The 23,104-nt window shown below is 49.8% G+C and overlaps 2 protein-coding genes and 1 non-coding gene across 4 annotated transcripts in view; 1 reads left to right on the plus strand and 2 right to left on the minus strand.

Moving 5' to 3' along the window:
- TBCD (tubulin folding cofactor D) overlaps window positions 1-6,903 on the minus strand; it is a 143,306-nt gene extending 136,403 nt beyond the window's left edge. For both annotated transcript variants that reach the window (XM_061144423.1, XM_061144422.1), the window contains exons 1-2: window positions 6,568-6,903; window positions 5,286-5,336 (exon numbers count right to left, since the gene is read on the minus strand). In XM_061144423.1, the coding sequence (XP_061000406.1) occupies window positions 5,286-5,336; window positions 6,568-6,787 (271 nt within the window). In that variant the 5' untranslated portion in view covers window positions 6,788-6,903. The remainder of the gene's footprint in view (window positions 1-5,285; window positions 5,337-6,567) is intronic.
- On the plus strand, window positions 1,837-1,943 carry LOC133058045 (U6 spliceosomal RNA). The gene has a single exon (XR_009693170.1). It is a non-coding gene; the product is annotated as a U6 spliceosomal RNA (small nuclear RNA).
- Window positions 6,904-7,819: 916 nt separating the features above from the next.
- FN3K (fructosamine 3 kinase) lies at window positions 7,820-17,174 on the minus strand. Its single transcript, XM_061141245.1, has 6 exons — window positions 16,865-17,174; window positions 14,590-14,741; window positions 13,490-13,581; window positions 12,917-12,999; window positions 9,112-9,234; window positions 7,820-8,251 (listed from the first exon to the last, which is right to left on the minus strand). Exons 1-6 carry the CDS (start codon window positions 17,003-17,005, stop codon window positions 7,913-7,915), a joined length of 930 nt encoding a protein of 309 aa, XP_060997228.1. The 5' UTR covers window positions 17,006-17,174; the 3' UTR covers window positions 7,820-7,912.
- Window positions 17,175-23,104: the final 5,930 nt, after the last annotated feature.

Consider the following 23,104-nt stretch of genomic DNA (forward strand, 5'->3'; position numbering starts at 1 on the left):
TTTTCAACATTGTAGATTATTTAATGATATAAGAAAATAAATGCAAATGATTTTCAACACTTGATTTGGATATTTTGAGTATGTCAGCTATCTTCCAAATGGTATAATGCTGATTGTTCTCAATGTCTCAGTTTGATTGCTCTCAACTTCAACCGGTCCACCTGACCAAGAGCACCGTCCAGTGAGAAATCTCCAGCATGAGACTTCACAAACCATTTCTGACAGATCAGTCACAGTCCCTTCTCCATACACTACCCAAACCTTTGTTTTTATTTCCACCATGTACCTTTCTTGAAAATAATAAAGCATAACATGCCAAAAACGTTGCTTTTCTTCCTCCATCTTCATTATTAAAATGGCTACATAAAAACACCAATTTTGATAAAATTTTTTTAAAATGCATGCTGATATGACAGCTGTCACAATATAATCTAACAAAATTGTTTCAAATGAAGTTAAAGACAACTAAGCACTACTAGAGCCCACTTATGGAAAAAACCAAATGCACTTTTTGGCCAACTCAGGATTTTCAGGCAGCAGGATGACAACACCTTGTAACCAACAAACTGGACTCTACAGCTGCCCAGCCCGTCCACTAGAAAATAATTTTTAGAACCCACTGCAGAGAAGGGGGACTCAAGCAGAGCAGAGGCTGCTTTAGCTGAAATTTGCAGGGCAACATGCTAGAAGAAGCTAAGCAGAAAACGAGCTCTGGAAGTCTGAAAGGTCCCCTCAAACCTTTGGCTGAATCTCCACATGCACAGTGGTTAGAGTCCACGAGGCTAGGTAAGAACTGCCAGGAAGCTCTAAGGCAGAGTTCCCATAGCCCAAACAGGGCTGACATTCAGACTGCATCAGGCCAGAGTGCAGAGTCCTTGTTGAACACCCAGAGAAACCAACAGACATTCCAGAAAATTCTTTACTTAGTAGGAAGACTAAATTAGAAAAAAAAACTAGAGAAAAAGCTATAACTGCCCTAACAAAACTTAAAAAGGATTGAAAGGATATACATGATATGCAATTAACTGTTGGCCAAACTTCACTCTTTCAAGACAAAAACCTTAAAACCAACCAACATAAAAATCACAATGTCAATCAGCCACTCAAAAGTTACTAGACATATCATAAAAAAGGACAAAATAATGCCATCTGCTGAAATATGGATGGACCTAGAGATTATCATACTGAGTGAAGTCAGTCAGAGAAACAGAAATATATGATATCCCTTATATGCAGAATCTAAAAAGAAAAAATAAAAATGAAATTATTTACAAAACAGAAACAGACTCCCAGACTTAGAGAAGGAACTTACTGTTACCAGGGAGGGAAGGGTAGGGGGAAGGGATAGTTAGGCAGCTTGAGATATCCACCTGTACACACTGCCATACTTAAGATGAACAACCAGGACTTTACTGGTGGCCCAGTGGTTAAGAATCTGCCTTGCAATACAGGGGATGCAGGCTAAGACCTAAGGGTCTAAAACGAAGATGGATAACCAAAAAGAAGCTACTCTAGGAACACAGGGAAGGCTGTTCAGTGTTATGTGACAGCCTGGATGGGAGGGGAGTTTGGGGGAGAATGGATACATTTTATATACATGGCTGCCTTGCTCTGCAGTGCAACTATCACAAGTGGTTAACTGGCTATACCCCCAAAGTTTTAAAAATAATGACCTTCCGTAGGTATTATGAAGTTATTGTGATGATTACGCTGAATCATTAAAAATCATTTAGAACAAGGTAAATACATTAAAAGTAAATGAGTATGAACGGACAGTTCACAAAGGGGAAAAGTATTGTGCAAACGTAATAATAAATGTTAAAAAAAAAGAATTTGGTGCTCGCTTCGGCAGCACATATACTAAAATTGGAACGATACAGAGAAGATTAGCATGGCCCCTGCGCAAGGATGACACGCAAATTCGTGAAGCGTTCCATATTAAAAAAAAAAAAAAAAAAAGAATTTGTCCTCACTAGGAAACAAAATGCAAAATAAAAGCACATGATGCCTTTATCGCCTTTAATAGATAACTTAATGTTGGTAAAGATTTCAAATATTCAAATCTCATCTTGGCAGTGATACATACTGTTGAAAACTTAAGTTGAATTTGAAGTTAAGTATCAAAAGCCCAAACTGACTGATCAAACCAGTTAATGCTAAAGGAAATCAACCCTGGATATTCATTAGAAGGACTGATGCTGAAGCTGAAGCTCCAATACTTTGGCCACCTGGTGCGAAGAGCTGACTCATTGGAAAAGACCCTGATGCTGGGAAAGACTGAGGGCAGGAGGAGCAGGGGGCAAAAGGGATGAGATGGCTGGATGGCATCACCGACTCGATGGACATGAGTCTGAGCAAACTCCAGGAGACAGTGAAGGACAGGGAAGCCTGGTGTGCCCCCATGCTTCAGTCCATGGGGGTCGCAAACAGTTGGAGAGGACTGAACAACAACAAATCAAAAGCGCTTCCACTTCCTCCAACTCTAAATTGTGCAGAGGTGAGTTAAGGATGTTTAGGCTACTTGGAAGAGTACAAAACTGGACAAAACAGGAGTCCACACACATCTGCTTCCTCTTTCTCCTAAGAGCGAGTAAAATAAAAGCACAGTGGTACAAAACGAAAGTCCTGATCAATGGCAAGAATGGGGACAGAGCAGATGTAAAAACTTCTGGGAAAAAGCCAGCTCCAAATTAAACAGGCAGAGAAGCCCACTTTATAGATGCCCACACGCAGAACGAAGAAGAGCCCAAACTCAGGAGGCACGGTGCAGCCCAAGGTGGGGAAGGGTCTACAATAACTGCAGCCCCAGACTCACTCCACTGGGACCAAGTTCCAAGCCAACCCTTAGGTAAACGAAGGGCTCTCCAGAGGAGACAGGAGTGCCCTAGATAAAGGCCTTCATTCTGGCATCTGGAACATCCTCAATGTGATAGAGAATTCTCTATCAACTCAAAGTCAGATGACAGATTTTAAGAGAAAATCTGTCCATCAATTCATCATACTGCCCCACAAGGAGCTGCCTATCAGAATCCCATTTGGGAAAAGCCCAGACGAAAATGCTCCAACTTACAACAGCAGCAGAGGAGCCCTTGTCTGCATCCATTTGGTCTGAAACACAGGCAGAACCAGCAAGACAAAAAGATCAAATTACAAGGAAAAGCTGACCCCAGAGGAAAAAGGAGAACCTGGGGACCAGTAGAGAGCAGCCAGGGTTTGGCTCAGAGAGACTCAGACAGCACAGCCCTCCCCATGAACAGAGGATGGTGAAAGCCGATGACTCCAGTGGTTCCCTGAGCAACGCCCCCTCCAAACTTCAATAAATCAACAAAGAGAAACAAATCCACAAGGAAAAGAAGAGAAGAAACAGTAGCCAGGAGACCTCAGAGAGCACGCGGTAACTGAGCCACCCAGGGCAAGAAAGTACAGCAGCAGCTCCTGTGCCACAGCTTGAGGCCAGCGGCCTGAGGTGCCAGGGACAGCCCAGGAGAGAACGGAGGTGGGGCTGAAAACAGGAGGAGTGGTCCAAGGTCTCCAGACCACAGCCCTGTGCCAATCCAGGCAGCAGACTAAAGGCTTACTCGAGAGTGGAGAATACAATCACCACTGGCCACATCTGGGGTTTTTTATTAAACTTAAATCAAATTTTAAAATTCAAAGAAGAAAACAAAAAAATAAGACAAAATTCAGTTCCTCAGACATATGAGCCATATTTCAAGTGCTCAATAGCCACATGTACCTAGTGGCGACCTTACCAGACAGACAGCACAGATCTAGAACATTCCATCATCACACAAAAGCTCTCCTGGACGGAGGTATCCCAAAGACAGTAGGTTGAAGGGCTTAGAGCTAGAAGCCAGCCTCAGTGCCTGACTCAAAAGGGAATTCTGGGTTAGGAAGACCACTACAGGACCCTCCCCACGGGGCCACGGGACACAGCAGCCGGGCATGTCCTCCCCAGGGAGGAAAACCTGACCAGTAAGACAACTGTGAAATACACCCAACCAAGGACAAGCACTCTTAGAAAGTAAAAATGACTGTCAAAATAATTCAAGAACATCTTCTTTATGCAAAAACAAAGATCTGAAAGTAGAACTATAAAGGAAAAGGCTTAGGGACCCACAGGGTCACTCCTGGAAATTCAATACCCAGTTCACAGGCACACCAGGAGGAGGCAGAGCAGAGATGCGATCAAAAACACACCAGAAGCAAAGTCCCCTGTACCAAAAGATGCAAGTCTTTAGCGTAAAATTGTCCAGCTAATGCCTAACACAAGAAGAGAATGGAATTGTAAACACAGAGGGGGAAGAGGAGGGTGGGACGAATTTAGATGGGACCACTGACATATATATACTACTACCATGCGTAAAACAGACAGCTAGTGGCATGCTGCTGTGTAATACAGGGAACCCAGCCTGGCGCTCTGTGATGACCTAGAGAGGTGGGATGGGGGGAGGCAAGGTGAGACAGAGGCTCAAGAGGAAAGGGATATATGCATATACTTATGGCTAATTCATGTTGGTGTACAGCAGAAACTAACACAACTTTACAAAGCAATTATCCTCCAATTTTAAAAAAATTTTAATAAAAACACTTAACAAACAAAAAAAAGGCCAAGAGTGAGTCATACCCTCCTAAAATATCAAGCTCTAAAAACTTTCCAAGGCAAAAAAGGCTCCTGAGAAAGAAACTCAGACAAGGACTTGGCGTAACTGGATGAGAGACTATGGACCCATGCCCTCCATCCCCATCCAGCCAAACAGGCATGAAATGTATGTATTCTGCCCAAGATAGCGGAGAGTTCAGAATGCTTACCTTCCACAAAATCTGCTGGTTACTTAAAAAAAAAAATCAACACACAGAGCACCAGCCCACTTTTTCAAAGGCACCTGTGTGCACACTGAGGCTAACTGTTGGTGCCTCTCTGGTGATCTGAGATCTCCACATCCCCGCGGGCAGGCAGCACTGATGACCGCACATCACAGGTGAGGAGACTCAGGCATAGAGCAGCTCAGCCGCAGAGCTGGGATATAAATCCAGGCGGTCCAGCCCCAGGGCTGGTGACCCTAACCACCACCCCATGTTTCCCTCAATGTAAGTTACTATCACTACCTTCCTCCTTCCCAAATTCACTTCCAGTTACTGCTGGCCGCACTAACAAGAACTGGGCAGTTTATCCTGATAGTCTCAGCTGGTGCGCAACCATGTGCGTGCCCACGCACACACACCTGTTCCAAGGCCTCTGTAATGTATCTGTCAATGATCAAAGCCTCAGCTTCTGTTCTTACCTAGGTGTGGGTCCAACAGGTGAGGCTGCTCCTGATATTTGTCCATTATTACTAAAAAGAAAAACGTGAGACTTAACATGAGCCCTGGAAACCCTCGAGTTTTCCCATACGGGCTTTCCCAAGCAGCACCCAAGAGCACAGGCCAGCTGGAGTGAGCCCCCCTCCCTCCACCCGCCTCCTCAGGGCCACACCACCCCGGCCTCTGCTGTGTGCTCAACTCACCTTCCTCTCAGGTCCTCACTCCTTCCTTCCCTCACTGCGTGCTGAGAGCCAAGCTGAGTTCTCCCCTCCATTAGGACACACACCTTCCATTCTCCCTCTGTCACACACATCAAGCCACGTGCCCTCCAAGACCCCTTATACTGTGGCCTTCTTAATCCCAGGCAGCCTGGTTTCTACTCCCTCCTCCCAGCAGCTAGCACCGTTCCTATCAGATCCCACGCCTACCTGGCCTATGGCAGTTCTCATGAGCCTCACACACCTTCACATCTGACCACTCCCCGTGAATGGGAAAGGCGGCTTTCACTGCTCCCTGGATTTTCACCTCACCCTCAGGACAGTTCTGTGCCCAAAGTATTTTCAGTGCTAACCCAAGCAGACAGCCAGAGAAACGGGCACAATCAAGCAACCAGCCCAAGTAGCAGAGTGGGATTCGAACCCAGGGAGGAGTTGCTCAAGGGAATGCTCCTACTCAGCCGGCCACACTGCCCTTCCTGAAGTTAAAAATTGTTATCACGAGTCCACCAAGGCAAAATCATGTGGAAATTCCTATAGCTAGAAAGGCCCCCAAGGATGGTTTTACTGAATCACAAAACCCTACACAGTTATCTAACCACGGGATCTTAAGGAATCGTTTGTAAGTTATCCATTATAGACAAAGGCAAGGGTCTGTCTAAACCTGGAGAACCTAGTCTGACTAAGCATCTTGCGCTGCCCGTAGCCCCGCTATTGAGCTGGGCTGCACGCACGGTCTTGGCAGAGCCACGGGCGCTGAGGAGAAGGCTCTGGGTGGGGGCCCCCGCCCGTTTCTGCTTGTTGGGCCTCTCCTGCTCCCACTGCCCCGTTCACACAGCTGTCTCGGAGGAACTGCGCTTTGCGGTGGTCCCAGGACAGGGTGGGGACAAGGTCTGGGAAATTGCCCATCCAGGGGAGCTCCACCATCCCTACTCGTGACGGTGGAGGCCCACTGCCCTCCACCACTTAGGCACGCCCGTGTCTGGGGCCGCAAGAAAGGCGACTTGCACACCCTGCACGCTGTTCCCCTCCTCCGACCCGTGCGCACCCCGAAATCGCTCCAGGGCGCCCTCCCGGGCCGAGCGGTCACCGAGCACCGCCGGCAGACGGCCGAGCAGCTCCCGCGTCTCCGCGCTCTCGCCAAACGACTCGAGGGCGGCGCCGCAGGCCAGAGCCGCGTCCTCCGCCGCATCCTCCACCGGGTCCTCCACCGGGTCCTCCGCAGGGTCCTCAGAGGCGCCCGCGACCGGCTCCTCGCTCAGGGCCATCTTCGGCAGCCGGACTACGCCCGCGCGCGGGGTGCAGGCCGTGGGACTCAGGGCGTGGGACACTGGGCACGCGGCGCTGGGCACGGGACGCTCAAGACGCCAGAGGCTGAGAAGGCGGCAACAACGCCAGCCCCACCCCCACGAACTCCGACCTTGCACGCCGGCCCCCGCTACGGAACGCGCCGGCCACCAAAAGAGTGCGCGCGGAGGCCGTGCCGAGCCCAGGTGGGGCAGGGCCCAGGGGACAGGGGCGGGGCGGGGGCGGAGCACAAGACTCCGAGCCGGCCGCGCCTCCTTCCCCGCGCACGCGCGCTGAGCTTCCCCGTGACCGCTGACAGGTGTCGGGAATCTTTGTACAATACAAAGCAGCCCACAGGTGCGCAAGCTGCAGTGGGAGATAGGCACTTAACAGAGAAGGGTTGGCTGGGCGCTCGTAACGCCCCGAAATAATTGGTGATGTGAGCGGCTCCGTCTTCACTTGGGTGGCCGCGGGGCCCGGCAGCCCCGCCCTTCCACGGTGACACCCCGCTCACCCTGGATACCCCACGCACCCACCAGGGCTCACCCGCTACCCAAGGCTCCCGCCCGCCCCCCGCCCCGCCCCTTATGGAGCAAACCTACCAACTGCAAAATGGAACACGGAAGAGGGACAGTGGCTCCAGCACTTGAGGGGTAAGGGGGCTTTCTCCCACCCGTCCACCTAAGTAAGGGTGGACTTGGACACAGCCCCAGAGCCACTGCTCAAGAGTTGGGCCCATTTCATGGTCCCCAACTCTACCTAAGCCAGAAACAGGAGCCCTGAGTCCACGGCGGGGACTGTGACACCAACTTCTGCCTAAGCAAACCCCAGATCTGTGTGAATTTCTGTACAATTGTCATGAAAGTATCCAAACTCCATGTTCCCCCTAGATTGGACTAGGTGATGAGCCTGTCAGAGAACTTTCAGGTGATCTGGGCCCCCAGTAAATTAACCCAGCTGCATGGAGGACAGAGACGCAGGTGAAACTAAGACACACACAGTTCCATCCCTGAAACCCCCATGGGCTTTATTTGTCCCTGAAACCGCCTTGGTGCGGCCGCCCTGGTCCCTTGGCAAGCAGCTGGGCAGGGGACACAGACGGGCTTCTATTTGAGAAGCTTCCTCATGGTGCCCAGCGATGGGCTCCTGTACTGCCTGCCGAAGTGGTTCCAGTGGTTCAAGTAGTTAAAGAGCTGATAGAGCAACAGCCTCCTGTCAAACCCTGGAGCCTTGGGGACCTTCTGGTGGTAGGCGGTGAAGAAGGGCCTGGGAAACCCCCCGAACATCAAGGCAATTGCCAGTTCAAACTCAGAATGGCCGTAGAAGGAGGCTGGGTCATAAATAATGGGCCCGCTGTCATCCTCTGCCACATTGCCCGACCAGAGATCCCCGTGAAGAAGGGCAGGGACAATCTCCAGGCCACAAAACAAATCTGGAATCTTCACCTAAGAAAATAATTATGGTACATAGAGTTATCACAGGCCTGGGAGCCACAGTCTCCTCATCCAATACTTGGAAATAAGGTAAAGAGGACCTTGTGTTTACTCAGAGTCCAACCACCACTGCCTACTAAGCCCAGAGATAAAGATCCTCTGACTCCAGGGGAATGTAATTTTGTTTTGGTATTTACTGCCAATTTAGGTCTAAAAGCTCTACAACATTAGTGATTGTCATACAGTAGAGAACCTCGGAGGTTATGGTTTTACCGTTGTGTAGAATATGAACCTGAGTGAAGTTTTTTGTATGTAACTTAGCAAACTTTCTCTGCTATTCTTTCATTTCATAGGGCATATATATCTGCACCTCTTTTGAAGCCTGATTATTTCAGTGAGAATTTCAATAAAATTTCTTTTAAGCGTGCTCGTGAGGGACTGATATGCAAGTTCTGTTTTTAACATCTTGAGAGTTCTGTTTTGAAGGCAGTCATTCTGGGCCACCTGCTGTTCACACCTGCTCTAAAAGGTAAGGCATTTGTACCTTGGTGGAAAGAACAGCATAAGAGTGGGCAAGAAAATAGTAGTAAATGCCACCATTCACAAGTCAAACACCTACATTTCTCGTGAGAAAAGTTTGAGGTTAAGTATCTGGTGATCCAGGAAGTGAGGGATGCTCTCAGGGGCCACCCCCTTCTCAGTTTCCCCATTGAACCAAAAGTCAGGGCACTTATGTGTCCATGATTTGACCAGCCCTGCTCCAGGCTCAGTGGTCCCCTCTCTGGCTCTGCTCTAGCGGCGGGCCCCACACAAATGTTGGTAAGGCTCCTAAGAGGACAGTCCTTCTCCCAGAGGATAGCTGCTGTGCCCACCTGTAGCTGTGACCAGAGTTCTCGTGCCTCTCGGTCAGCATAATCCTTCTCAATGAGGTCCAGCTGTGATTGGAGCCGGTGCCGGGTGAAGAAGGTTGGCCAGTCATCCTGCCACTCGTTCACCTGAGCGACAAGGGAAAGGAAGGGGCTGGTGCTGCAGCTGATGGTCACAGGACAGAGTTATGCATGGAAACTGCCTAAACCCTACAGCAAACACTAAAAGAGCACAGCAAATGTTATCATTGGCCAACAAGGGAGACAAGATGAAAGCATTAAAAAATACTTAGTTAATTCAGAAGAGCATAAAGGGGGAACAGATAAGACAAATTAAAAAGAAGAAATGACAAGACAACAGATCCAAACCTAACCATATCAATAAGTACATTAAACATGAATGGTCTATAGACCCCAGTTAAATGACAGATCAACGGGTTGAAAAAACAAAGCAAGACCCAATTATAAGCTGTGAATAAGACATGCACTTTATACATAAAAGCAGAAACAGGTTAAAAGGATAGAAAAGATGAATCATGCTAACACTAGTCGAAAGAAAGCTGGAGTGGCTATATTAATATCAAAGTAGATTTCAGAGCAAAGACACTGACTATAAAGTCATTTCCCAATGGAAAGAGAGTCAACTAATGAGGAAGACATAATAATCCTAAACATTTATGTCCCTAATATATAGCAAATAAGCACCTGAATAGATGCTCCACATCCTTAGTCATCAAAGAAAGTAGAACTTCACTGAGATACCAGTTCACAATCACTAGGATGGCTACAGTTTTAGGAAAAGCAATATACCAAGTGCGTGAGGGCACAGAAGACCTGGAACTTTCTACACTAGTGGTGTGACTGTAAAGTGATATAACCACTTTGGAATATATTTTGACAGTTTCTTCAAAAAGTTAAATATGGTGCTTCTCAGGTGGCTCAGTGGTAAAAAAAGAAAATCCGCCAGCCAGTGCAGGAGACATGGGTTTGATCCCCGATCCAGAAAGATCCCACATGCTGTGGAGCAACTAAGCCCGTGTGCCAGCACACTGCAACTAGAGTAGCCCCTACAGCAATGAAGACCCAGCACAGCTCAAAATAAGAGACAAATGTTTATAAAAAGTTAAAAATGAACCTACATATGACCTAGTCATTGGCTCCTAGGTATGAACCACCCAAAATAAATGGAAGCATTTGTTCACACAAATTCTTGTACACAAAAGTGCATAGCAGCTTTATTTGTAAAAGGAAAACTTGGAAACAACTCAGATACCCATCAACCAGTGAATGGATAAACAGACTGTGGTTTATTGTACAATGGAATGGACTTTTGGCATGTGTAACAACATGGATGAATACTGAAATGATTGTGCTGAGTAAAAGAAGCCAGACGAAAAGGAGTGCACACCATATGATTTCATTTACGTTAAATTATGCAAAATGCAAACCCATCTATGGTGACAGAAAACAGATTGGTGGCTGCCGGGGCAGGGAAGGGCAGGAGGAAGACATTACAAAAGGGCAGAAGGACACTTTTGGGGTGACAATTTTCGACACACTGACCTAACTGTGGTTAGTGGTTCACAGGTGTGTACACACGTCAAAACTTACCAATCTGTACACTTTAAATACGCGCAGTTTATTTCATATCAACTATATACCTTAATAGAGTTGTTTTTTTTTAAAGATGTAAAGCTTATTTTATACAAAGGGTTACTTAATGAAACTCCTTAAGGGAAGAACTTTCCAGACAACATGCACTCCCAGTCAGCATCCTGTGCTGAGGATTGTGGTCACTGAACCCCTGGGTTCATCCCCTTGGTGCACCTCAAGAGAAAATGGGAATTCCCCTCCCCAAACAGCCTAAGGCATATGGGATGGCATGCCCTCCTGCCCCATCTCCTGCCTAGGCCCATGGTGTCCCAGCCTTGGTCTTCCTCCTAGATGACCAGGTCATAAAAGACACAGACTGTGTTTGAAGCTGGAGACCGGCATGGCTAGCCCTCCACCTGGACAGAGGGGCCCCTCTGCTTACCAGCTGCACGACTAGACACCACCTGGCTTCTCTGCAGACATCATTTTCCCCATCTATAAAATGAGTCAGTGGAAACCTGCTTCCTGAGGTTGCTATGGAAACTAGGGAGCTGAATCAGACACGGCAGCGAACAAACTGTGTCAGTATTCTCACCAAGCCAGTGGTCCCAAGGGGGCTCAGCTCAGGGTACCATCATTCAGGGTTGCCACATCAATGGCTGAAGCCCCTTAGGGCCCACTCAGTAGTCCCGAGGAGCAGAAAGCTTCCTGAAACTTCAGGCTGGACTATCCAGGCTGTGTCTATCAGATGCTACGTCCAGGACCATCTTGTCACAGCACAAGGAGGTGGGCCAGGGGTCCTCCCAGGTCTCCCACCCCTTCCTAGCCAGGCTGCAGCTAAACTGCTGCTGCTGCTGCTAAGTCACGTCAGTCGTGTCTGACTCTGTGCGACCCCATAGACGGCAGCCCACTAGGCTCCTCTGTCCCTGGGATTCTCCAGGCAAGAATACTGGAGTGGGTTGCCATTTCCTTCTCCAGTGCATGAAAATAAAAAGTGAAAGTGAAGTCGCTCAGTCGTGCCCGACTCTTAGCGACCCCATGGACTGCAGCCGGTATACCAGGCTCCTCCGTCCATGGGATTTTCCAGGCAAAAGTACTGGAGTGGGATACCATTGCCTTCTCCGCAGCTAAACTAAGTTGGTTCATTGATCCTAGACTCTGATGGGGGTGCTCAGTGGCTGCCTGTGTCCCTAACAGGCCAGTTCCATCCTCACCAGCTTCACACATTGGGGTTCTGTATACAAGTTCATTCCTCAGTTCTTGAAAAGTCAATATATGAGGTCAACCGAGCCTTTATAGACTTGCATTCTTAAACTCAACATCTGAAGCAGGACAACAAGCCACATTTGGCCACACTGGCCTGGGACCACTATTGTGCTGGTCACTAGCTCCAGATGGGTATATAACCCCAGGGGAGCTGGCTTCAGCAGAGATTCATAGGGTCTTAATAAGCCTGGTAAACCACTGGGTACAGTTCTAGGTACCCCAGATCTGAGGGCTGCCCCTTGACTGAGATCCCTAAATCTGCCTCCAGCTTCATAAGGATTTTGCTCCTAGTGACTCTGCCTGGGAGAACAGCCCTCTGCCCACACTGGGGAGACACAAAAGGCTATCTACTGTGTGATTCCATTTATACAAAATGTCCAAATAGGCAAATCCTAGAGAAAGAGATTGAGGCAGTCAGGGAAATAGGGAGTGACTACTAACAGGTATATGGTTTCTCTGGGGTGATGAAAACATTTCAGAGTTAGGTAGTGGTGATGGTTGCATAATATTGTGAATATAATAAAAATTACTGAACTGTACAGTTTAAAATACTGACATTTATGTCATTGAATTACACCTCAATAGTATTAATAATTCTTAAAAGCCCCAGGAGAGGGGATGAGTGACCAGGGATTAGTCCCTGACCTCAAATGCTGCCCCCCGGGCTTCCGTCCCTCACACTTAGCCCAGGCCCTCCTGTGACATGGCCTTTGCACCTGCTGTTTCCCCTGCTTAGAATGTTCTTCCACCTGCCCCACAGCTCCTTGCTTCCTCTAAGCTCAGTTCAGTGAACCTGAATATCAACTCTCCCAGCTCACACTCTGCTTTCAGGAATCAGGTAGTCAGACTTCCTTATGCCCAGGGGACTGGCACTCTGTTAGGCACAAGGGGTGGGATGAGCAGCCCTGGAGTGTCAGGAACTAAGTAGGCGCACCCTCTCCCAGGCACTCACCTGTGGGATGAAGCCGCAGCAGGTCACTGTGTGGAAGCCGAACTTGGTCACATACTGGGGCCCAGCACCCTCGGCCCTCTGGCCTGTTAACAGAAAGAGCTGCTTGTCATTTTCTTAAATGTCAGACCTCTGCAGAGCGTCAGGACCACACTGTTAGGATATGGGTGGCTGAGGAAGTACTCAAGAACATTGTGGGGGCACACTGCCTGCCACATCCTCCCAGGTCCCTGAGCCCCACAACAACCCAGCCTTGGGACCCAAGCCTGCCCAGTTTCCAGGGATGTAATACCAGCCAAGGTCACCACGGGATGATGTGGGAACAATTGGTCCACACACAGACCAGCCAGAACATGCCTCTCGCTAGCACACTGGACAATAGGGCTGGGTATAAAGGGGTCATGAGCCAATTCTACTAGCTTATCATCAAAACTCTTTTTTAACAATCTCATTTTTCACACTGCAGTCTATGAGCAGGTGGCATGAAACCCAACCCATTACTAAAATGTCCCCCCACGCACCTACCCAGGGTAGACGCACCCAGGTCAAGGGTTCACAACAGCATTCTGAACGTACCCACTCTGTTCTCCTCCTCCCTCAGCTTCTCCCCGAGCTTCTGGTTGTAAAGGTGCAAATCTGCCATCTGGTCTCCAAGTTTTGATGCCTGACTGAGGATAGAAGAAAATGAAGCCAATTAAAATAAGAAACAACAACCAGGGAACATGTTCCATTTTGAGAAATGTTTTAAATACCTTAAAAAACAACTCTCTGTTCTTTAAAAAGTAAAAAATGAACTGCAGGCAATGATCTTCTCCAAAACATCAAAATAGTGTAAAATCACCCAAGAAGGGTAGGTTTCTGTTAAAGCCCAAGGAGATATTAGCATTTAAGGGTCAAATACCAAAAAAGTAATGTCAAGGAAAAAAAAAAGCTCACAATTTTTTGTAAAAACAAATGTAAATCACAAAAAAGAAAACAACAATCACACATTCACACATCATAGCTGTGACTGCTCCCTGCCGCTGGGATGACATGTGCCTTTAGTCTTTTCATGAGTTTGCCTCTTACACCATTTTTTAAACAATAAACATACATAACTTTGGAGCTCCCCAGGCAGCACTACTGGTAAAGAACCCGCCTGTCAGTGCAGGAGACATAAGAGACTCAGGTTCCACCCCTGGGTGGGGAAGATCCCCTGGAGGAGGGCATGGCAACCCACTCCAGTCTTCTTGCCTGGAGAATCCCATGGACAGAGGAGCTTGGCTGGCTCTATAGTCCATAGGGTCGCACAGAGTCAGACATGACTGAAGCGCCTTAGCATGGCATAACTTTCATAATTAGATTTCAGATAATTACTAGATCAGACCTCACTGCCCATACTGAACAGGCACCGGTGTCCACTAAACACAGAGTAACAGATGGTTCAAACGTGCTCATTTGGTGCAGCTTTGTGAAGCCAAACTAGCCTCAGACTGGCCCTGCGTGGAAAGCAAGAGCTCCTGTCTCCATCAGGGAGGCAGGTGTGGCTCTTGGCCCTGCCTCTGCTCCTGTACTGAGTGATGTGGGCAGCTCAGCAAGAGGCTGTTCCCTCCGCCTCTCTCTTGTCTCCCTCTCTGTCCCTCTGTCCTCCTCTCTCCTTCTCTCTCTCTCACACACACACTCTCTCTGTCTCTCACCTGCTCAGGCCCCTCATCTTCAGATGCTCCATCACAAAGGCAGCCCCACCTCCAGGCAGGTCAATCACCTTGATGGGCCGAGGCACCCGCACCAGGCCAGTGCTCCGAAGAGCCTCCAGGCTCGCCATCTCCCCCTCAAACATCTGCCGGGCCTGCGTCCAGAACATGGCCATGAGCTCCGAAGCCAGCAGCGGCTCTGCAGCCAGACTGAAGCCACCACAAGGAATCACAAGTGCCAAGACCTCCGGATGCTGAAAACTGACTGGAGAGCAAGGCATCCACCCCGCAGAGAGCGGGATGCAGGTGGTCCCCTTCAGATAGGAAGGGGCTACAAAGACGAGGTTGTGCGGGGAGCTTGGGGTGGACAGGATGCTGATGTCTGCAGCAAGCACCTGCCCTGAGAGGTGAGGAAGCACAGGCCATGGTGGTGGGGGGCAGGTTCTGGGGGTGCTGGGGGAACCCTGGTAGGCTGGGAGCACCATGGAGATACCGTAGGGGCTGTTGGGGTACTGGGAGTATCATGGGAATACTGTGAGGTGCTGGGAGGCCATGGGGTGTCGTGGTAGACCATGGGGGTGCTGGGGTGCCACAGGGTGCCATGGGGTAGGGCCTGGGTCCCCTTTCAGGTTACCTGCCCCCACAATGTCTGGGGCACTTACAGCAAATGAGGGGCAACATGGGGCAGGATGGGAATGTGACTGGGGCACACACTTGGGGCACGGGAAGCCAGGGGCTGGGGGGGTCAGCTGGGCCTGGACTTGGGTCCAGGACCAGTCCCCAGAGGCAAGCACCCAGCAGGGCCTGGGGGCTTGGAAGGAGCCATCCACCCCACCCAGGAAGAAGACAGTCATGCCCCAGGGCAGCAGAACAGCCTCCACCGGGACCAGGGGTCTTCCTACTTCTAAAACATTTTGCACAAATATCCCAATTTTAAATTAGGTGAACTCTCACTTCAGGTACACTACACCTGTGTTAAAAATGTGTTTGTTATAAATATGATTTGTGACTATCTCTGGCTATAGAATTAACCCTTGTGAACAAGACCGAAACATCTATGTCCACATAAGAAAAGAATTCCATCTTTTAATTCAAGTACCTGAGGGGAGAACCTGCAAGACATCCTAACTGCCAACCCACACCTAGAATCATGGTGTGGGGTGTCCAGCGACCCTCAGTCACGCTCCAGGATGAGCTCCTAAACATACAGGGGCAGCCAACACCTGGGCTTCAGGTTGCCTACGTCCTGAGGGCTTCACCTGTCCCCTGTTCTCGTGTATTGATTGAGCACCTACTGTGTGCCAGCACTGAAGGTTTCAAGGGTAAATAGTGGGATCCCAGCCTGGAAGAGCTTTCAGGAGCCAGTGTGAACCTTGAACCCAATAACGCTTCCTGATAGGTAGCACTGAGTTATTTGGACTCTGAAACCAGACTCTAACAGATCCCAGCGCCAATGGAGCACGGACAGCAGACCAACACCAACCTACTGTCCATCCTCGACGTGGGTGGTGCTGCAGGGATACTGGAGGGGTCCACCCACTGCTGCATCTCAAAGGGGCTTGGCTTTCAGGGCCTCCCTGGAGTCCCCCACCAGAGTCAAAGAAATGCCATCCTTGGCATCCTCAGCACTTTCTGTGGGTGCACACACAGAAAGTCAGCCATGCTGACTTTCTCAACCTGTGAATATATCTATGGAAATATACATGGAAAGTATATGTAACAGCAATATTTTAGGCTGACAATGGAAATCAGGTCCAAACACAAGCAAGGCCTGTGAGTAGAAGAGCAGGGACCCGGCCCTCAAGGTCGGGCAAGGGTCCCTCCTGCCTTTTTCCATCTGCCCAGGAGGACCCAGCCGCTAAGGGAAATGCAGCCTAGAGCTGGGCCCCAGGGGAGCTGCAGAAGCAGCTCAGAACCCCAAGCCTCACCTCCTCCATGTTTGATGAGTAGGGAAATTAAAACAGACACCGAAAACGCCTGGGCATCCAGGCAAAAGGGAGTAAATTAACCCCGCAGCAGACAGAACCCTGGAATCCTGCAGAAAACGCTTGAGCCCTCCTCCCCCGGCTGGTGCCAGCCCTGCAAGTCCGCAAGCTGACCCCGCGGCTCTGACGCCAGGGTTGGAGCGGACCAGACCACAGCGCCCCCTTCCCCTGAGCCCCGGGCCCCCTCGCCCCGCTCCTCCCCTCCCCGCAGCCCCTTCTGCTTCCAGCTCCCGAGGCGGGCTCAGGCCGTTGGGGAAGAGTGCGGTGGGATGGGATGGGTGAGGGGCACGCACCAGCGTCCTGTGGTTGATCTTGACAAACACCGGGCCGGCATCTGTGTCATAGGCGCGCCCCTCGCTGATGCAGCCGGCCCCGGGGCTCCCGAAGGCGCGCAGGGTCGCGGTGCGCAGCTCCGCGCGCAGCAACTGCTCCATGGAGGCGGGGGCAGGATGGGGGACGGAGGACACGGGGACACAGGGGGCCGGGGACCGCGCAGAAAGCGGGCCGAGCTCAAGCTCACCGCTGACGCTGCCGAGGCAGCTGTCCGCCGCGGGGGAGGCTCACGCTCTGCGCGGCCTACGGGCTCCAAGCGGCTCCCAGCACCCAGATGTCCTGCCTCCGGGTCCGCCTCCGGCGGGGGCGGGCGGGGGTGTGAGGGCGGGGTGCAACCAGGCTGGGCAAGCGTTCCTTGTCTCCCCCCCCCCCCGAGGGCCAAGCAGGGTGGTCCCAGCCCTGGGGGAGAAGGGCGGAGCTCTCTGGCAGGGGACAGACTTGGAAGCGGTGCCCTCCCGTGTGTCCACAGTTCCTGCGCCTGGACCCGCTGGGGATTTGCCCAGGCTCTGTAGGGCCTGACCTCCCCGCACTGAGGTTCTCTGAACCCTGCCAGGGCCTTGGCCCAGGCTCCTCCCACCCAGCCATACCCAGGACTGTCCAGGGGAGATTTCGGTCCCTGGGATGCAGGTCACAGGCCTAGCTCGGTCTCACAGCTTCTGTAGAAGGCTGGGGGTCTCCACCATGTCATGCCAGGCCCCAGGCATGCCTGGTAACACCAGTTGCTGGCACTGAACTTTCTCATCAGGGCACCTGGTGCCCATCAGAGATAGAGTGTGCCCTTGTGGTTCTGATACCCCACCAGAACCACAGGCAACTGACCCCACCCTGAATGGGACTCCTGATTACAGAAACCAGCTGCCCCGGGAAGGGAGCTTCAAAACACACATGTGCCCTGTGCTCACAGGCATGCATAAATGCATACACATGCCCTGGCACACACAGGCCCAAGAGCAGGTGGGCAGGAGACTGTGTGGCATCTGCAGGAAGGGCCTGACCTCCCCCTTGGCAGTCTCCCTCCTCCCAGCTCTTCCTCTCATCCTGTTTAAGTCCAGTCTCTTATTGCATCTTGAGAAGGAATCTGTAACAGTAGAGCTGAGCCCTGGCACTTCTGCAGATGTCTTTATTCTTGATGAGCAGTCCTGCTGGGTATGGAATTCCGGGCTGTTCTTGCATCATCAAGATGGCTGTGCAACCTCACTTTCCAGCTCTTGTGCCGTTGAGAAGCTGGAAGCCATTTGGATTCTTATTTTCTGTGTGGAGATTGTTCTGTCTCTCTGGAGGTCCCTCAGTCCTCTGTCACCAGTACCTGACAACTCCTCAGGGAGGTGGCCGGGGTGAGTCTCCTCTGGGCAGGGCAGGTAAGCCCGTTCAGGATGGAAACAGGTCCTACACCCCTACGAGACTGCCTTCAGCTTTTTCTGCTCTCTTTATGATTTCCATTGTTTTCTCTGTTCTTTTGGAATTCCATATCTTTGGTCTAAACCCAGTCCCAAATTTGCCGGGGTCAATTGACTGTGAGCTCTGCCCTCCAACCTCCTCCTGCCCCCTTTTGGGGGAGACACTGGACTTTACTGAGCCCCATTCTGGGCTGTGGCCACAGTTTGCCCAAGCAGGGTCTGAACATGCTGGGTGGGAGCCAGGCATGGCACACCATCTTACTGGTCCCCAACCGAGACACTGGGGCTACCCCCTAGGCCTCCCAGCTCCCATCTGAGCAGCCCTGGGTCTGAAAGCAGACTCCTCAGCATGAAGACAGGTGTTCAGGAGAGCACTCTGACACTGCAAACCAGCCCAGCCTCCTCCCACACCTTTGGTTTATGGTCGGAAACTCAACTGGGAGATGTGACTCAGGCACATCCAAGCAGCCCCTGACCCACTGTGGCCAGTCTCCTGGTTCTACTGGTTCCCCGAAAACCAGAATGATGGCTGCAAAGGTGCAGAAGGCACCTCTCAGCCCCAGGTGTACCCCAAACTTAGAGAGGTGTTGCAAGAGTTCTCAGGAAAGGTATCTGGGGGTGTGGATCAGGGTGGTGGGCCGGGCCAAGGTACTGGGGTCACTAGGCAGAGGAGGGCCTGTCCTGCTCATTCAGACCCTTACCATGAACACCAAGTCCAGTGGCACTGAGAAGGAAAACGGAGCCCACAACCAAATGTGTCCTGTCACTCCATGTGGGGGAAGGCTCAGAAGGGTGAGGGGGCGTCATGCTATTTAGAAAGGCAGCACCAAGGAGGCAGCTGACAGCACGGCCCAAGGGCCATTATAATAGTCCATTCTGAAGTCGGGCAGCTGGGACAGGGGTTGGGGTTCTGAGGCCTGGCTGCCAGCAGGGCCGGTGGACGCCATCCAGGTATCAAGGCTAGACCACCATCCTGGCCTCCAATGCAAGTGTTCTGGGTTCATGCCTCTCACCCAGACTCTGGGAAAGAGAGAGGAATTCTGATGTCGCTTCAGAATTCAGAGATGGCTGTGCTGGGGCGGCTGTTCCATGCCCTCCACAGTTCCCCACCACTCTGATCCCCGATCACTGTTTAGTGTGTCCACATACTTCTGCCTAAGAGGAAACCCCAGCCAGGAGACAAGTTCTCACAAAAGGGACTTTTGGAAGCAATTTTACCAGAAGACCAGGAATTCCCTGGCAGCCCAGTGGTTAGGACTCCATGCTTCCACTGCAGGGGGCAGGGTTCGATCCCTCTTCAGGGAACTAAAATCCCACAAGCAGCATGGCATGGCCAAAAAAAAAAAAATTTCACTAGGAGACCATGAGGAGGAGGACAGAGGAAATTGCCCACTCACCCCACCCTGGGAAACAGACTCTAGACATGCTGAGCAGTGCTTACAAGCAAGGTACCCACCAAGGAGTTAATCTCCAATAACCCCTTGGGTATTGCTACCTGGGCCCACCTTATTTTTTTTTTTTTAATATTTATTTATATATTTGACTGTACCAGGTCTTGGTTGCAGCACGGGGTATCTTTGGCCTTCACTGCGACATTTGGGATCTAGTTCCCTGGCCAGGGCTTGAACCCGGGCCCCCTGCTTTGGGAACAGAGTCTTAGCCACTGGACCACCAAGGGAGTCCCTTTGCTGTTTAATTTCTTTATATCACTTTTATATTCTATTGGAATATAGTTAGTTAATGTCTGCTGTACAGCAAAGTGATTCAGTTATGCATTTATATATATTTTTTCATATTTTTTTCCATTATGGCTTATTATAGGATATTAAGATAGTTTCCTGTGCTATACAATAGGACCTTGTTGTTTACCTATTTTACAGATAGTTGCTTGAATCTGCTAATCCCAAACTCCTAATTTATCCTCTCCTATCCTTTTTCCTCTTTGGTAACCATAAATTTGTTTTTTTAATGTCTGTTTCACAAGTAAGTTAATTTGTCCTATTTTCAATTTCACATATAAGTGATATCACACAGTATTTTGTCTTTGTCTGATTTACTTAAGTATGATAATCTCTAGGCCCATCCATCTTGTCGCAAGGCCATTATTTCATTCTTTTTTATGGCTGAGTAGTACTCCATTGCATATAGGTACATCTTTATTCATTCATCTGTTGATTGACATTTAGGTTTCCAGGTCTTGGCTATTGTAAAGAGTGCTGCTATAAACATTGGGGTACATGTATCTTTTCAAATTAGTTTACACCTTTTCCAAATTTTTGCCCAGGCATGGGACTACTAGATCCCATGGTAATTCTATTGTTAGTTTTTAAGGAACCTCCATACAGTTCTCCACAGTGACTGCACCAATTTACATTCCTACCAACGGTATAGGAGGGTTCCTTTTTCTCCACATTCTCTTTAGCATTTGTTATTTGTAGATTTAATGATGGCCATTCTGTCTGGTGTGAGGTGGCACCTCACTGTAGTCTTGATTTGCATTTCTCTAATAATTAGCAATAGCGAGCATCTTTCCATGTGCCTGTTGGCCATCTGTATATCTTCTTTGGAGATATGTCTACTTAGGTCTTCTGCTGAACCCATTTTAGAAATGAAGGAGTCAAAGTACAGGTAAAACTTAAGAGTCCCCTCTCAAATTGGTCTCCTGGCCCCAAGCACAGCTTGGCTTCCATTATACCAGAAGTGGAGGGTCTCCAGGCTTCTAAGACTGTCCACTAGGTTGGTTCCTAACTCCTCCAATAGGATGTCATAGACAATAGTCCTGTGTGATGCAGGTTAAGTGTTTGCTAGATTCACGTCTGTTTGAAGCAAAGTGGCACTTTCTTCTGGAAGTTGGGTGCACTGTTCTCTGGAACAAACTGAACTTCTTTCCAAATGAGCATTTTCCTCCCTGATTTTGGCTGTAATATCTCAGATTCCCTCTGAATCCCAGACAGAATACATCCCACGTGAAAGTGAAAGTTGCTCAGTCATGTCTGACTCTTTGCAAACCCATGGACTATACAGTCCATGAAGTTCTCCAGGTCAGAATACTGGGGTGGGTAGCCTTTCCCTTTTCCAGGGGATTTTCCCAACCCAGGGATCGAACCCAGGTCTCCCACGTTGCAGGCTCATTCTTTACCAGTTGAGCCACAAGGGAAGCCCAATACACCCCATAACATCATCCTATAACAGAATCCCAACCATTTACAAGTGTCTTTCTGACACCCTGCAGACATGAGGCTCAAGACAGCAACAGATGGGGCCCTCCATGGCCACCAACTTATCCAAGCTGTCGTTTTGCACAGCAAGACAGGACCTGTCAGAATTCCAGCTTTTTACAGTAGGGATCCCACCTGGGTCAAACTCTCTTCTACAAGCATTCTCTCTCCGTTATCTCAGCTCATGCTCTGAGCAACAAACTGAGAATGAGCCCGAGAATAATCTCAAAACCCAAGCCCTGAAAACACACACACTTCACTCCCAAGAGACTTCAGGCCTTGCCTTGAGTCTGTTCTGGACACCACCAGTTACATGATTTTCTGATGTTTCAGAAGCAGCAAGTTAGAACTGAAGGAGGGGAAGGTGAGAGGATATGGGGACAAAGGGAAATGGTAAATGAGACAAAGAGAAAAGTTGTATGTGAAACCTTAATGACGATGATATGCCATAAACTGGGGAGGGGGTCTCTCAGCACCCCCGCACCGAAGATGCTGTCAAGGGCATAAACTGAGCACACAGCTGGCTAAGGCCCCTAAACAAATGACCTGAAACACTTTTAGACACACAGGGGGATGGTTTGGACAATGAAGACTGATTACAAAGGTGGTAAAGGTCACGGGCATCCTCTGTTTAAGGTAGAAAAGTCCATGTTTCAGGTCCACTTTCATCAAAAGGATACAAAGTAAGCAGCTTTGGGTGGAAAGCTAAACTTCAGTTATCTGAAGACTTTCTTCTGGAAGACTGATGCCCTGACAGCAGCAGATAACCAGATGTTTTGATATAATATTCTTATTTTCAGTAAGAAATAAGTGCCACTGTCCCAGAGCCGAGACCTGAGGCTCCTGCATGGGTGCCTGGGGCAGCTCCCACCTCCCTGGGCCTCCTAGGATGCTCGACCACCTCAAAAGGCACAGGTCTTTCCTCTCGTCTGTGACCAAGGAGTCCAGGAGCTCCAGAGCTAGCCCCTGAAGGTCTAGTCATATTTCCCCCTTACTTAAGGGGTCAGCAGGCCACCCTGCAGGGACACCAGCCACATACCTGCCCCTTGAAATTGTGCCTCTCTATCAAAACCTCCCCACCCCAATCCATTTGTGCTAGCCTATCCTCAGATGCACAGAGGTGCCTTCAAGAAACAACACTCCACAAACAGTAACTCTGGAGAGTCCAGTAGCCTTTGGCCTGAGGTCTATACAATTTTGGCAACCCTTTATATACGAATATTTACATACTTATGAATACAAAATGAGACGCCAAAGTACTTATTTTAGAATAAACTACCGCAGCAAAGTGCAGTCTAAAAAGCTGACAGAAGGGACTTCCCTGGCGGTCCTGTGGTTAAGACTCTGCGCTTCCACTGCAGGGGGGAGCAGGTCTGATCCCTGGTCAGGGAACCAAGATCCTGCATGCCGCACAGTGCAACCAAAAAACAGCTGACAGATACTGCACCATCACAAAAGCTGGGAAACACCACAGTATTGTCACCTGAGTGCCTGCCACAGCTCTGAGATATGCCCCGACATCCGTGTCTTGACCACACTGACTGGCTGCCCCCCTAAGACGCGGTGACCCAGGAAAGCTCTGGCC

This window comes from Dama dama, chromosome 5 (assembly GCF_033118175.1).
Source record: "Dama dama isolate Ldn47 chromosome 5, ASM3311817v1, whole genome shotgun sequence".
In the NCBI taxonomy this organism is placed as follows: domain Eukaryota; kingdom Metazoa; phylum Chordata; class Mammalia; order Artiodactyla; family Cervidae; genus Dama; species Dama dama.

Bases quoted from the DNA above. Each gene is read 5' to 3' on its own strand.
- FN3K (XM_061141245.1), bottom strand. From the start codon at position 17,005: ATGGAGCAGTTGCTGCGCGCGGAGCTGCGCACCGCGACCCTGCGCGCC. The intron at 13,000-13,489 runs GTACGTTCAGAA...TTCTGTTAACAG, and splicing joins GGAGGAGGAGAACAGAGTGG to GCCAGAGGGCCGAGGGTGCT. The intron at 9,235-12,916 runs GTGAGTGCCTGG...CTTGTCGCTCAG, and splicing joins GCTGCGGCTTCATCCCACAG to GTGAACGAGTGGCAGGATGA.